Here is a 16566-nt window from a genome sequence, read left to right on the forward strand (position 1 = left end):
CTGATACCTAAGAATATTTATGTTGGCAGTCCACACTGTGTGTCTTAGAAATTTAGTTTTGTGGGATGCTGAATAGATGTTATCTGAAAAATCTATTCCAGGTCCAAGTAAGTTTGGGAAATACTGGGTAAAACAAAAATAAATTGGTTTACTTCCCAGAGCATTTAACATGGTAATGTGCATTGTTAATACTGAAGGGAGGGACTTCCCTGGTGGTGCAGTGGTTAAGAATCCGCCTGCCAATTCAGTGGACACAGGTTCGATCCCTGGTCCGGGAAGATCTCACATGCCGCAGAGCACCTAAGCCTGTGCGCCACAACTACTGAGTCTGCGCTCTAGAGCCCAGAGCCACAACTACTGAGCCCGCGAGTCACAACTACTGAGCCTGCGTGCTGCAACTACTGAAGCCTGCAGGCCTAGGGCCCGTGCTCTGCAACAAGAGAAGCCACCTCAATGAGAAGCCCACACACGGCAACAAAGAGTAGCCCCTGCTCGCTGCAACTAGAGAAAGCCCGCGTGCAGCAAGAAAGACCCAACGCAGCCAAAAAAATAATTAATTAAAAATTAATTTAAAAAAATATTGAAGGGAATGTAGTATATAGTGTGCAGCTTTCCCCCAAGGAAACTTTTTGTGCAGGATTAATGTTTCTTTGAACAGCCACTCCATAAAGTTCTATTAAAGGGGTTTGATTAGGTTGTAATTTCCCATTTTATAGATAACAAAACTGAGGTTCAAAGACATGGGTAACATACCCAAATTCAATTGTTCATCAGATGCTTAGAGCTGCAAAAGGCCTTAAATTATCAAAGGTTGAATTGTTAAATCATGAAATTAGTGGCAATGTCAGAACCAAAACTCAGATTTGAAACACTCAGTTCAGTGAAAGTGCCTTGCAGGTTCATTAAAAACTTGAAATTGATCTTTAGTGAATTTTTCTATGTGTGAGACATATAACTAATACTGCTTTACTGAAAGTTCATGCATGGAATTTCAGCATGCTCTTTTATTTATACAGTCTGTCACCACTCTTTAAAGTGATAATGTCACCCTCTGTAAAATGTTTTATGGTTTATAAAGTGCCCTCAACACATCTCATTTGAATGTCTCAACAACCCTGTGATGCAAGCATCATTGCCCTCATTTAACAAATGAGGAAACCGAGGCTCTAAATTGTTAAATAGCAGGGGTTTTTTGTTTGTTTGGTTTTTGGAGGAAAGGTTTATTGCAAAGGCCAAGCAAAGAAATGGGTGGCTCATGCTCAAAAAACCTGAACTCCCTTAAGTAGCAATTTACCATATTTAGTAAATGTCCTGTTATTTGCATTGAGAGAAGACAGTCCTGCTGTCAGGGGGCTTTGGTATAGTCAAGGAGACAAGACTTAAAAACGTGAGATAGAGAATGATTATATGGCAACATGTAAGAAAATGCTTGATAGAATGGTACAAACTGGACAAGACTGCTGAAGGAATTCAAGGAGGAAAGGTTACTGGAGATGGACTTAATCAGCGAAGGCATCATTTAGGGATAAACCTTAAGCTGGATCATAAAAGAAGTGTAAAGATTTGGATTAGCAGAGGGGAAAAAGGATTCTAGAAAAGAAGAGTGACATCAGCAAAGACATAAACATGAGAACAAAAAACACACTGCTGGAAAAGAATTAGAGTTTGAAGGGAGATGGGTCTGAAATGATCAGTCTCTTGGCTGTACAAGAAAAGTCAACTGCTAAGAGGCAGAGTTCCCAGTCACTGAATATAAAATGAGCGAGTACTTTGCAACCCAAATTACACAGAAAAGCAGTAAACTTACACTCTCTGTTGTGGACCCCAGGAATGAAAAAGAGAAAGCAACAGAAGCCAAGTCCAAACTGGTGGTTATGGGTAGGAAGGAGAAGTGGGGCAGTAACAAGAGCCTCACTGGCCCTCAGATCTGTGATTGGGAAATATATGAATAGAAGACGTCTATATGTCCTCTATGCCCTTCCCATGCCTTTCCTGATACTAAATCATTTGAAAGGTGCCTGACCTCTTGATGGTAAGGAAAATGCCCCTTTAAGTGATGCTTGGAAGCCAGGCTCTCATGCTAATTTAGTCACTGCGCAGCAGAGAATGTTCGCCACAACCTTTCTTAGCCCAGAAATGGACCTAAGGTCTGGCACAGAATGGGTTAAAATCATTCCCTTCCAACTTTCCCACATAGGGCACTGCTCTATTCTTTTGAAACTTATCACTGAGGTTTAAATCCAGAAAATCAAAGGTCTTGCTGAAAGTTATAGTAGTTGGCAAGTAAGCAGATGGATGAGAGGTGGGGAGAAAGAAGAGAACTGGGAAGAAAAGGAAAAGGAAAATGAAGAAAGCAACAAACTACTGAAATGAAACCTTGGGACTTCCCTGGTGGTCCAGTGGTAAAGAATCCACGTTTCAATGCAGGGGACGCGGGTTCGATGCCTGGTCAGGGAACTAAGATCGCACATGCCCCGGGGCAACTAAGCTCGCGTGCTTCAAGGAGAGAGCCTGCGTGCTGCAAACTACAGAGCCCATGCGCCCTGGAGCCTGCGCGCCACAACTAGAGAGAGAAAACCCACACGCCACAACTACAGAGAAGCCTGAGCACCACAACGAAGAGACTGCGTGCCGCAAGGAAAAATCCTGCATGCCTCAACGAAGATCCCATGTGCTGCAACTAAGACTCGACGCAGCCAAAAAAGTAAGGAAAATAAATAAATAAAATAAATAAATATTAACAAAAAAAATTGACCTTGACTAAAGTCATTTAAAAAAAAAAAAAAGGGACCTCCCTGGTGGCCCAGTGGTTAAGAATCTGCTTACCAATGCAGGGGACACAGGTTCTATCCCTGGTCTGGGAACTAAGATCCCACATGCCGTGGGGCAACTAAGCCTGTACACTCTAGAGCCCGCGCGCCACAACTAGAGAGAAGCCTGTGTGCAGCAATGAAGATCCCACGTGCTGCATCTAAGACATGACACAGCCAAAGAAAGAAAGAAATGAACTGCATTTAGCTGGAACCCTATGTAAATATTCTGCGTTTGTTGTTCAAAACCCATCTTAGCAAAACAAACAAACAAAACCAGTTAGTTGAACAAGTTTCAATCCCTTGGAATGACTAAGAGAAAAAGATGGCAAGGAACATGAAGAGAAACCAAAAAAAGCAGCTTCTCAGGGTGTGAACTGGCATGAAATTTGTGTTCAAGCAAAGCTCTAACATGAGATTTCACCAGAGTTTCTGAGATCAAATGACATCTAGAAAACATATTTCATTTGGAGTTTGACCTGAATAACACCCAAAGACAACTTCACAGTTTCTCTCACCTTCCCGACAAAAGGAGGGGACTGAACTCTGGTAATGAACCAACTAAGGAGGTACCACTACCAGATCCTAAAAACAAGTGAAGGGACATATTTTACCCTTGTGACAGCATTCAGGCGCCATCTGCAGTTCTCAGCTAAGACTGCAGTAAACCTAGACCTCCTGCTAGCTTGTTAGGACCACCCACTGTTAAAGAAAAAAGAAAACAAAGAAATAAATAAATAAATTCCATCCAGGGAGTCCTCAAAAGCCTCCTAGGTCCTAGAGTAGATGCAAACACAGCTTGAAGACACAGAGCCTAGGAAAAGACCCAAGGGCCTTAGTTGGCTACAAGCTCCATGAGCAAACCACCCCCTCAAAAAACAAGCTAAGAAATTCTTGGACTGCTTGATTTAAAGGATGATATATTGTCCAGACCTTGAGAACTTAATAGCTCCACAGTACCCTGTTCTGTCTGAACACATCTGAGAATTGCATTTAGTTCTGGGCACCACAATTTAAGAGCAATATTGACAACAGTCATAAAAATGTTCATACCCTTTGACCCAGTAATCCCACGCATGGGAATTTATTCTGAAATAATTCAAGAGAATAGATGAATTAGAAGCATGAAAATATCGATGCAGCATTCTTTATAACAACAAATATATATATATGTGGGTGTGTGTGTATATATGTGTGTATATATAGCTTAAATGTCTCCCAAGAAGGTAATACTATACAGCATTACAGTATAATTATGTTATCTGAAAAAAATTTTAAATATATAATAATGCATACTACAACATGGATGAATCCTGAAAATATTATGCTAAGTGAAAGAAGCCAGACAGAAAAGGAGACATTTATGATTCCATTTATATAAAATGTCTAGAATAGACAAATCTATAGAGACAGAAAGTAGATTCATAGTTGCCAGGGGATGGGGGCGAGGAGAGAATGGAGAATGGTTGCTAATAGGTATGGGGTTTCTTTTTGGGGTGGTAAAAATGTTCTGCAATTAGTGTTGATGGTTGTACAACCTCATGAATATACTAAAAACCACTTAACTTTTTACTTTCAAAGGGTAAATTTTATGTTATGTGAATTATATCTCAGTAAGATATATATATGTATATATATATGAAGTCTTCCTAGTAATATATATAAATGCTTATGATGCTTATGATCAGGGAGGAGAAAAAACTATAAAATTATATTCCTGATATGATATGTACATTTATGGATGAGGACTAAAAGACATCATGAATAAATGAAAACTGACAGTTCGATACAGGTGAATTTTTGATTGGGGGTGGCCATTATATTGCTCTTTGAGCAATTAAATATTTTATTTTCTTCCCAAGACAGTGTCCACAAGAGGGCAGAGAGATGAAAAACCAAACCATTTCTCACAAGCCTCAGCCGAACAGTTAGAAACCCAGAATCCAGTGTGGAAAGCAATCTTAAAGGTCATCTAAGTCCAATTTTCTCACCTTACAAGGAAAAAACTGAGGCCCAGAGTGGTAAAGTGGCTCATCCGAAGTCAGCAGGCTGTTCATGCAAGAGGCAGAAGCAAAACCCCACCTTGTCACTTCTCTACCCGTCCTCTTTCTACCAAATTACAGTGCTTCCTTAAACAAGGCAATGTTTAATCTAGAAAAGGAAAGCTTTAGAAGGATATGAGGTGAAGGGCAGGTTCTTATCAAGAATGGGTTTTTTGTTGGTTTTTGTTCTTTGCAGCAAGAAGTGGCAGACCTAGGGAATTCCCTGGCGGTCCAGTGGTTAGGACTCGGCACTTTTCACTGCCACGGGCCCTGGTTCGATCCCTTGTTGGGGAACTAAGATTCGGTAAGTGGCGTGGCGCAGCCAAAATAATAATAATAATAATAAGAGAGAGAGATGGCAGATCTAGAAAGGAATTTCAGGGAAGCAAATTTCAGTCCAATAAAAGAACAACAATTAAGGATGTCCAAAAGGTGGGACAGGTAGGGGATTTCCAATTAAATCAAAAGCCAGAATTGGTCATCTCTGAGGCAAGCTATTCTCAAGATCCTGCTATGGATAGGTACTTGGGGTAGAGGACTTCTCAGTTCCCTTCCAACTCTTTAAAGGATCTATACACTTTTTATTCGTGGGAGTGGGAGAGCACAGCATCATTGGATTTCATTACATCAACCCAGGTAGAGAATAAGGAAGACCTCTCACTTGCTAATATCTTAGTTAGTTTTTAAAAAATAATTATTTTATAGTGAATTTCTGCTTTTAGCTGATTTTCACTATGTCAGGTCCTTTAGGAAGCACATTCCCAGAAAAGTCTTAGTGATTATAATATTCTAGGGTTGGTGGCAAAGCAGAATTTCCTTCCAGAAGTTCTAAATTCATATGATTTGTGCCATTTCTTTCTTTTCAAAAAATGGCTGGGCTACACCACTGGCTATTAGATACATGAACATCTAGATGTCCTCTGGGGGTGGGTAGGTAGCCTAATCCTGGGAAGCACTCAATTTCAGTACCTGCTCACAGGCCAGGACAAGAGGGAAGATGAAATCCAAAGATGGTTTAATCAAACAGTCTTTCCTACTAAGAGGTAAACATTCTTTAACCTCTTTCTCACTTCTTACCTAGTAACGCAGCCCACACCCACAAACTCTCTCCTATAGAAAGCTTCATACCAATCCACACTGAAGTGACCAATGGGGGTAAGAGTTGGGCAGCAGACCTATGCTGCAGCATTTCATAAACTATAAATACCTCTGCTTTTCTTCATAGAAGGACTGAGACTCCGGATGTCAGGGAACAGCCTCCCTAATTGAAATGAATCTGTCAAAGGATGACAAGAATTCTGCAAGGAGAATCTGCAGGTAAAAAGGGCCATCTTACAAGCAGCTCCCCATCTCCTTCCCATTAAATTCATCTTACCCTCAGAGTTTTCACATTCTGAGGCCTTCGGCTATAATCACTGGCCCAGAGGAGCTCCGCCCCATTTTAAAATGATAGTCCGAGAATGACCAAACGCAAACCACTTCCCTGGTTCCCCATAAACAGCTAAGAAAGGCTGGAAATTTCTTTTTTTTTTTTTTTTTGCTGCACCGTGAGGCATTTGGGATCTTAGCTCCCCGACCAGGATCGAACTGTGCCCCCTGCAGTGGAAGCGCAGAGTCTTAACCACTGGACCACCATGGAAGTCCTGGAATTTTCCTAATTATAAAACAAGAGAGTCTAGAGAAGGGGGGGGGAGCACTTGTAACCCTACCATCACAATACAATCCATCATTCCTATTTATTTCTTTCTAACCATTATTTGCAAGCATTCATACACAGATTTACAGGAAGCCAAGAGGAACTTTTTTTAATACAAAATACACTAATACACTCTAGGAAAATTCATCCTTACGGGTAGAACCTTCATTCTATACCAGTAACTCACTAGACACTCAAGCACCATTTCCTTACATAGGCTGAAAAGGGTTTGAAAGGGAACTACTAGTTATATTTGCTTACTCTACATATGCTAGCTTCTATATTACAGCAACTCTTTAAAAGTTCGTACTATTATCTCAATTTTAGAGGAAACTAAGATCACAGAGCTAAAAAATCATGGAACCAGATTCAAATCCTAATCCTAATCCTCCTGACTCTAAAACCCAAGCTTAAAGAGACCATCCATAGACTGGGGGAAAATATCTCCAACACATACGATGAAGGGCTAAGGTTCCTAACAAGCAAGGATACCAAGAAAATAGATTTCACAGAGACAAACAGGAACACAATTAAAAAAAAAAAAACGGTAGAGGAAATTATCAGGCAATTCACTGAAGAGGAAATGCAAGGGCCCAATAAACATTTGAAAAGATGCTGAACTTTACTAGGAGTCAGGGAAAGGCAAACTGAAGTCATCAGATACTATTTCTCACCCATCATGTTGGCAAAAAATTAAAAGAAAGATAACAGTCCATACCGGTTACAAAGAAAGGGCCACTTGTACTGCTAGTGGAAGTGTAGATTGTTTACAGTCTTTTCCAAAAGTAACCTGATACAGTATCAATCAAAATTTAAAGCATACATTCTGTTTGACCCTGCATTATCACTTATTGGAATCTAGCCTTAGAAAAACAAAAAGCACCAATACACATATTTAAAGATATTTATTGTAGCATTGCTCATGTTGGAAAAATAGAAACTGCTCATCAGGGCTTCCCTGGTGGTGCAGTGGTTAAGAATCCGCCTGCCAATGCAGGGGACACGGGTTTGAGCCCTGGCCCGGGAAGATCCCACATGCCGTGGAGCAACTAAGCCCACGCGCCACAACTACTGAGCCTGCACTCTAGAGCCTGCAAGCCACAACTACTGAAGCCCATGCGCCTAGAGCCCGTGTTCCACAACAAGAGAAGCCACCGCAATGAGAAGCCCGTGCACCACAACGAAGAGTAGCCCCCGCTTGCCGCAACTAGAGAAAAGCCCGCGCGCAGCAACAAAGACCCAACTCAGCCATAAATAAATAAATAAATAAATAAATAAATAAATAAATTTATTTTAAAAAAAAAAGAAACTGCTCATCAGTAGTTCCCGTTTGAATAAATTAAAATATATTTTTATAACAAAAACTCATAAGAAAATTTGAGAACAGTAAAATAATTTTCCAAATCAAGTAAAACCTCAATCACTCTTTTGTCTCTTTTTCCTTATAGACTTTTTAATATATTTACATTTTGCAGATGTAGTACTACATATCATGTTAATAAATTATTAATTAATAGCTTATTAAAATGTCTCATTAAAATTTTGTAATACTACATTTTGCAGATGTAGTACTACATATCATGTTAATAAATTACTAATTAATAGACTATGAAAATGCCACATGATAATTTGACAAATTATGTTCTTCAAAGGAAATATATATCAATTTCTGACAACTTAAAAAAGGTGTGACATTGTAAATTAACTATACTGCAATTTAAAAATACTGACAAAAAACCAAAAATAACTTGATATGATGAAACATTTGAGTAAATTAATAGTAAAAAAAAAAAAGTGTGAAAGTTAATTTGGTCTTTTTTTTTTTTTGGCTGCGCCAGGATTGCGGCATGCAGGATCTAGCTCCTTGACCAGGGATCAAACCAAGGCGCCCTGCATCGGGAGCGCAGAGTATTAATCACTGGACCTCCAGGGAAGTCCCTAATTTGGTCTTAAAATCATGGTATATAAATTCATTGGCAAATTTTTTTAATATATAGATGCAAAAAAAACCACATCTACAAATTCATTCCTCTCAATTGATCTGACCATATTTTTTAATCAGTAGGGAAAACTAGTCAAAATAATTTTACTTTTTAAGAATACATATACCGGGGCTTCCCTGGTGGCCCAGTGGTTAAGAATCCGCCTGCCAATGCAGGGGACATGGGTTCGAGCCCTGGTCCGGGAAGATCCCACCTGCCGCGGAGCAACTAAGCCCGTGCGCCACAGCTACTGAGCCTGCGCTCTAGAGCCTGTGAGCCACAACTACTGAAGCCCGCGCGCCTGGAGTGCGTGCTCCAGAACAAGAGAAGCCACCGCAATGAGAAGCCTGCGCACCACAACGAAGAGTAGACCCCGCTCGCCACAACTAGAGAAAGCCCACGCACAGCAACGAAGACCCAACGCAGCCAAAAATAAACAAATAAAATAAATTAAAAAAAGAATACATATACCACTCAGAGTTAACTTCCAGAAAAAAAGAAAAGAAAAAGACTGAGGGTTGTACACACAAATAAAGAAAAGCAAGAAAGCTGGAGTAAGTGTACATAATTTTAACATCGCGTTCCTGGTCTCCAGTCTTCCTCTGCAAACTGAGGCATCCTGGGCTGTTCCTTCCACACTTGGGAATTAAATAAGGCCCCCTTGAGATGCTCAAGTTATTGCTTCCCTAGGGTTTCCCCAAAGTCCCCATAAAGGCATATGAGATATAAAATCATGAATTTTCCCATGAGTCCCCATAAAACAGTGTCATCTGTTCCTTCCGCAATTTTCTAATGCATTCTATTTACACCTCTTAGGACACAGTTCAGAACACTGAATGAGGCAGACTTTGATATCTGTGTACCTGTGTTATTATCCCCCACTGGACTGTAAACAACTAGGGAGCAAGGTGTGTAGCTCAGAATCGAATCCCAAGTTTCAGGAAGACCTGACAATTCAGCCAGTCTAACCACCCGTGTAAAGTTTGAGGGCTCTCCACAATACACCAAGCAGAAGAGTCTGTGATAGGGGGATTTCACCCTACCCCCCTACCCCACAGCAGCTTGTTCCTTCTTGGGAAAAGTATAGCTCCTAAAAAGTTCTCCTATAAATGGAATTAAAATATTTTTCTGAAATTTTGAAACTTAACCCCAGTCTTACCCTTTGGTAGCCCACAGAATAGATCAAATCCCCCTTGTCACAGGACACCTTGTGAAATATTGGAACCCTTATATTTTTCTTCAATCACCTAACTCAGTGCTTTGCACATTAAAAAAAAAAAAAATTGTTAAGTAAAATTCCTCCATCATCCTTCAATGTACCAGGGGTGAAATAATGTGGTATAGACTCTAAAAGATATTTTATTGGTTTTATAATATGTCTTTCATTGCATTATCTCATTTTAAGAAAAAATAATCAGGAATATGATAGCCAAGAATTCAGAAATTCAAAACATAAATACATTCTTCTACCACAAAAGCTTTCTCACCCCTTTAAGATTTTCTCATCTCCACTGCAAGTGACAGTTTCTTTAACACTGCTGGGATACCTCATGTGGGCAAAGCTGGGCTGGGACAAGCTGCCCAGCTGTGCCAGGAAGAGTCCATCCTCAAAGGGAAGTTTCTTCTCACCCGCAGGATCCCCTTGGCTTCCTGGGCTGACTCAAGACTTCATACGCAGCCTGGATCTCCAGAAAGTGCCTCTGAGCTTCCTCCCCCTGGTGCCAATTGTGGTCTTCACTAGCTCCAGGTATCTGCAATGTATTTCTTCATTTGTTGCCCCCTCTGAGAGACCCAAAACCTTAGGGAGACACAAGCTAACAAATTAGAACCTCATAAGTTGTCAGGGCTCCTGAGCCTCTCCTTGCTCCCTTCCTAAATCAGGCTGGAATTGGCTTCCACTTGCCGGTAGGAAAGGCACACAGCCTCAGATTAGAATTCCAGCCTTTTGAAACATGGACAACCTCTGGATCTCATGGCAAGAACCAGGATTTGCTTTTAATCACAGATGCTCATATTCCAACCTGGAACTTGGCATCCCTGACAAGATCTCCTCCTTGCAAGAGAAATAAGGATATATGTCCACCAAAGACATGTACAAGAATGTTTGTAACAGCTTTATTCAGAATAGCCCCAAACTGGAAACCACTCAAATGTTCATTGACAAAAGTGGATAGATAAACTGTGGTATATTCATACAATGGGATACTATACAAAAATGAAAACAAACAGTTTATAATCCCATGCAACAGTATGAATAAATCTCACAAACATAATGTTGAATGAAAGAACTCAGACACAAAAGAGTACACACTGAATGATTCCATTTATATGAAGCCCAAGAATAGACAAAACTAATCTATGGTAATAGAAGTCAGAATAGAGGTTTTTTCCCAGGAAAGGAGTATAGATTGGGAAGGGGTATGAGGGAACCTTCTTAGTGCTAGAAATATTCCATACCTTCATTGGAGTGGTGGTTACCTAGATATCTATATAAAATTATTGTACTCTATATATGTTATACCTCAATAAAAAGTAAATAATATACATGTATCTTTCCCCACTCCCTATTAGAGCCTCTGAACCTTCACCCATTGCACACAGAAGCCCAAAGAAGCCAGGACACCCTTCTGGGGGCTGACCCAGCAGACATGAAAAGAGTACTTCCACATTAGGGGTACCAGCTCCAATAAGGCTTAGCCTAGGGCTTCCCTGGTGGCACAGTGGTTAAGAATCCACCTGCCAATGCAGTGGGACACGGGTTCGAGCCCTGGTCTGGGAAGATCCCACATGCCGCGGAGCAACTAAGCCCGGGCGCTACAACTACTGAAGCCCGCGAGCCTAGAGCTCCTGCTCCGCAACAAGAGAAGCCACTGCAATGAGAAGCCCGTGCACCGCAACGAAGAGTAGCCCCCGCTCACCGCAACTAAAGAAAGCCCGCGCGCAGCAACGAAGACCTAAGGCAGCCAAAAGTAAATAAATAAATTTATTTATTTATTTATTTATTTTTTTTTAGAATGGAAGGATGGGGCTTTATTTTTATTTATTTTTTTTTTAAATTTTATTTATTATTTATTTATTTATTTATTTATTTATTTATTTTTGGCTGTGCTGGGTCTTCGGTTCGTGCGAGGGCTTTCTCTAGTTGCGGCAAGTGGGGGCCACTCTTCATCGCGGTGCGGGGACCGCTCTTCATCGCGGTGCGCGGGCCTTTCACTATCGCGGCCCCTCCCGTTGCGGGGCACAGGCTCCAGACGCGCAGGCTCAGCAGCTGTGGCTCACGGGCCCAGCTGCTCCGTGGCATGTGGGATCTTCCCAGACCAGGGCTCGAACCCGTGTCTCCTGCATTAGCAGGCAGATTCTCAACCACTGCGCCACCAGGGAAGCCCTAAATTTATTTTTTAAAAAAAGGCTTAGCCTAACTTCCGGAGCCATTCCAGACAGGAATGAGAGGGAAGAAAACTTACCTGGTAAGCCAGCTGACACTTCTAATCCTGAAAACTGTGAACAAACTCATAGAGCTTTTACCACTCTTGGAAGTAGCCGCTGCTGAAGCCATGATCTCCCACCAGCAGCTTCTAGACCCAGCAAGGCAGAAGGAGGACAGACTCCATCAGGCGCCCAAGGACGGGGAAGAAGCTGAACCAGCTGAAGAAGGAGCCGAGGGCCTCTGCCACATAGCTAAGGGTGGCCGCTGTGTTGCAGAGGGCACTGTACGCTAGCGGGCATGTGAAAGCAAGGTAAGCCAAGCCCAAGCAGTAGAGCCTCACACTGAGCGTCTCTGACCCAACTGAAGCTTTGTAGAGGAGATGCTTCTGGGCTGTGATGCCAGCAGCCAAGATGATGGGCAGGATGGCTATGGGGCGGCCATAGAAAATAGGGGAAGTAAGAAATGCTGCTCCTAGAGTATTCTTAAAGTCTGAGGTCTGGTTACCAACAGCAGCCATCAGCAAAACCCCTAAGCCAACTGCCAGTGGGAGGCCCACAATATAGAAGCTGCCCATGAAGGAGAGGCTAATGAGAGCCACAAGGCCAAAATAAATGCCCACTATCATCTGGGCAGCAAAGTGAATGGGACTCAAAGGGTGTGTCCCCCCTTCTGAGCTCTGCCTCTGCCCCTGGGGTCTGTTGGCCTGAGCAACAAAGCTTGTGAGCTTCCAGAATTCCCAGAGCCAGCCTAGGCCACCCCCCCCCCCGCCCCCCAGGGTAAGCATTCAGAGCAGTGCGTGGCTGTCCCGCCCCAGGTACAGGTGATGGAGCCCAGCAAGGCCCCCTACAGCCCAGAGGGCATCGGTCATCAGGAGCCCCTTGGCCATCCTCTAGGAAAAGGGTTTCAGAACAAGTCCAGTGGCACCTGCCATTGCTCAGAATGCCAAAATCTGGGATCATCTGTGAGAATCATGGCAGTCACCGCCCCAGAGTTATCCTTAGACCCTAAGACATGGAAAAAAGCAGTCATAAGATTATATCCAGGTCCCCACACAGTAACCATTTCTCCTTCCAATATTAGTCAAGTCCAGATCTTCCTGAGTGTCCCTGAAATTGTGGTTCTCCCATACCCTTAAGTCTAGCACCTCATCTCTGTTTTTTACAACCACAGTGACTCCAAATTTAGGGGAGAAGAATGTTTGAAATGCTTTCAGTTGAGTAACTGAGAACTCAGCACATGGACAAAAAAAAGCAGAAGCTTAAATTTCAGACCTCCCCTCAGACCACTGACCTCCTGGAATGACTCGTGGGGTTGGGGGGGAGAGGTGGAATGAATCGGAGTGAATACAATGTCCCCAAAAGTTCCCACACATTTTTAAAGTCCCCTGCCACACAGCCTGCTCTACAGGGCCCCAGCTCTGACTGTGGCCGCCCTCAAGACACTTGGCGGAGATTTCAGCCCCTCTCCAGCCTCCCATCTGTCCAGACCAGGACATCTTCCCACAAGTCAACCTTCAAAGAAGTCCTGAGTTCCCTCCAGCTCTGAAAAACTACATTTTGACCTAGACCCTGGCACCCCGCAAGTCAACCACCTCCTTCCAGGGCAAACTTGTCAAGTCTCTCCACAGGGGCCCGATGAATCCCCAGAATATCAAACCAGATGTAAAGTGCCCCTGCTGGTCTCTCGCCTCTACACAGAGAGGGCCTCCTGACCACCAGCCAGTACCCGCTAGTCCCAGGGAGAGCAGCGGTACCTGGGCACCTCGGCTCCCAGACCCCATCAGATCAGTCATTTCCTTTGACCACAGAGTCAAAATGGCCCCTCTCTTTCCGCTCCCACTTCCATCCAAATGGACTTTGTCTTTCTGTGTTTGCTGTGTCACGGAAGTCCGGCCGTCCTGGCCAGGCCCCTCCCCAAGGCCCTCCCTGGCCCCTTAGGGATCACCTTTCAGGCTGGGGCTCCTCTCGCCCGCCCTCTCGGGTAAACTCGGTTTAAGGTGTTCCCGGCGTATTCCGCCTTCCCAGGCTCACCCCGGCTGGCGCAGGGCCCACTCCAGGCCGAGAGCGCCTACACAGCGACACCACGACCGCCAGGTGGCGCTGCCGCCTGCGGACGGGAGGTGCCGGGCGGGTCCCCGGACTCACCTTGTCCAGATGCCCGGGCAAAGCAGCCCAGGGCGGTCCCCTATAAAAGCAAAAACAAGCCCTTGATCTCCCCTTTCCACCCCCGCAAATGGGAGGGTGACTCCTCCCTCACCTCAGGCTGCAGTCCTCTGTCCCTGTTCCACTGCCGTTCAAGGCTGTCTTGGATGGCTCCACTTCCAATTCCCCTAAGGCAGAGACACCAGTGGACAGGCTGCAGAGAGGGGCTCTCCCCCTGAGTTTGCCTCACTGCCCCGCCTCCAGGCCTGCCAGTCAGGGGCACTACGTCTAGATCTGAGCCTGAGACCTGAGGAGCCTCCCGTTCCCCCAGGAACCCCAAGTCAGCTGCATCTCGCCGACTTTGGCGAGAGGGAGAACCAGGAGCAAAAAGGGATGGGGGTGAGGGCCTCCCCACGAGGAGAATAGTCTGCGTCCTCACGCCTCGATGCTGGAATGGCCTTCGTTTGCAAGATGCCTTCGTTTTAATGTCGTGGGCTCCAACCCTGCTACGTGACCTCGGTCAAGTCTTGACGCTTCTTTGGGCCTGTTTCCTCCTCTGTAAAGGAAAAGCGTGGATCTCCAAGGTCCCCCAGCTTTGACTTGGGGTTGCGGTGGGCCTCACCCATGTCGCCTCCCCGCAGTCGGCCGAGTGCTTCTGTCCCCTCCTACATTCCCAGCCCCTTCAGTCCTTATCCCCGCCCGGCGAGGGAACGCGGCTCCCCATGTTGCCCCCTAGGGCTCACTGAGGGGCCAGGGCTGGGAGGGGCCTCAAAGCGACACTGGAGCCGCCAGCTGGGGGGCGGGGGCGGACGGGGGCGCTGAATAATGAATGAGACTTAATTGGGCAGGCACTGCGCAGCAGCGCGCTAAGCTCGGCAAATAGCTCCAGCGGCGGCAGCCGCCGCTGGACAAACAAACTGACTCCGGGCGCAGGGAGAGGGGTGGGAGAGGCAGCGGCGGGAGGGGGAGAGAAAACGCAGGCCGCCTGGGTCCCCGGGCCGCCGCGCGCCCCTGGCTGTGAGGCAGGAGGAACCCCCGTGTGCCCAGCTGCGCTGGCCTCCCAGAAAGTGAGGACCGGGGAGGAGGCTCAGGGCTCGACATCGGGAAGCCGGGACTGGGGCGGGAGAGAAGCGGATTGTGCGCTGGGAGCCAGGGCCCCAAGGGCTACTGAGCAAGAGGAGAGGATGGAGAAACAAGTGAAGGGCGGAGGAGAGAGGGAGACGTGAGAGAGGAAAAAGCGCACAAGGGGAGGGGCTGTGGCGGGGCAGGGGCGGGAGAAAAGCCGTTACCCAGAGGAAAGGGAAGAGCGATGGAGGAACAAGCGAAGGAAGGCGAGGGGAGCCGAGAGAAAAAGAACTGGAGAAGAGTCAAGGAGAGGGATGGGAGATGACCGGAATGAGAACGAGAGGGCGGCAGGGCGAGCTGGCGGCGCCCCTACCTCCGCCTCGCTCCGCTGCGCTCCCGCCCTAGCGCTCTCTCCAGCCGCCCGCACTCACTTTGTCACAATTACGGGGCCGTCACTCGGCCCGGATTGTTTTCCCCAAATTGTTGTTCTATAAACTGGCGCAGGATCTGACAAGCTGAAGCGGGAAGGAAGGGTCTGAGCTGCGGTGGGGACGTGGTGGTGTATTTACCCAGGTGGACCCGGGGCGGGCAGGTGAATCCAGAGACCCACGCGGGAATTCTGGTTGCTGCCCCAGCCTCGTCGCTGACATTGCTTTTAACCTTCCTGGCCCTTCTCAGCCTCGGCTGCCTCTGTTTCCCCAAGAGAGAACTGAGAGGCTTGGAGGGCAGGAGCGGCGGAGGAGGCTGTAGGTGGGGCCCGAACTTGCCTTCTCACCCCATTCTCTTTTGTTCTCTGCTACCCTGGTCACATGGAGAGGGGGTCTATCCAGCTCGGCCTCCCCAGAGCGCCCTCGGGTGCCTGCTCATCCCCGCTGGATGGCCAGACTCTCGGCTCCGACAGGTCTGGGCCGCCCCCCGCCCCGCCCGCGCCTGCAGCCCCGGCTCCGCGCCGCTCGGTGCCCACGCCACCTTGCTGTCCCTCAATTCCGCAAACATCTGTTGCGCGCCCACTGTGAGCCAGATCCGCGCCAGCCTTCCCCCCACCTCTCCCCCGCCACCCTCCCCTTCCCGGCCGGCCTGGCCTGTCGGCTTCGTGACAGCCGCCGCCGAAGCCCAGGCCCCGCGGGAGCGGCCGGAGAGGAGCCGCCGCATGGCTGGCTCCGACACCGGCCTCCCCGGCGGCTCCAGGGGCAACGGAGGGTGACGGCCGCTGAAGCGAGACCAGAGCCGGCCCGCAGAGTTAGAGCTGCGCTGGGGAGGGGGGAGCCCAAGGGCGGGCTTGTCTCTCGGTCTCTAAGGTCTATCGGTCTCCTCATTCCATTGCCCTGGGGTTGGGCCGGGCCGGGACCTCGCCTAGCTCCGAAAGCCTGGGAAGCAATTGGCTCCCGCGCCCCCTCCCCCAG

General features: G+C 46.4%; 1 protein-coding gene across 1 annotated transcript; it reads right to left on the reverse strand.

Moving 5' to 3' along the window:
• Window positions 1-10023: 10023 nt before the first annotated feature.
• On the reverse strand, window positions 10024-12843 carry DNAJC22 (DnaJ heat shock protein family (Hsp40) member C22). The gene is given in 3 exon segments (XM_007179302.2): window positions 10024-10265; window positions 10268-10328; window positions 11995-12843. Coding segments are annotated over 3 exon segments (1020 nt in total). The 3' UTR covers window positions 10024-10155.
• Between the last annotated feature and the right edge of the window lie 3723 nt (window positions 12844-16566).

The sequence above is a fragment of the Balaenoptera acutorostrata genome, chromosome 11 (assembly GCF_949987535.1).
Source record: "Balaenoptera acutorostrata chromosome 11, mBalAcu1.1, whole genome shotgun sequence".
Lineage (NCBI taxonomy): Eukaryota > Metazoa > Chordata > Mammalia > Artiodactyla > Balaenopteridae > Balaenoptera > Balaenoptera acutorostrata.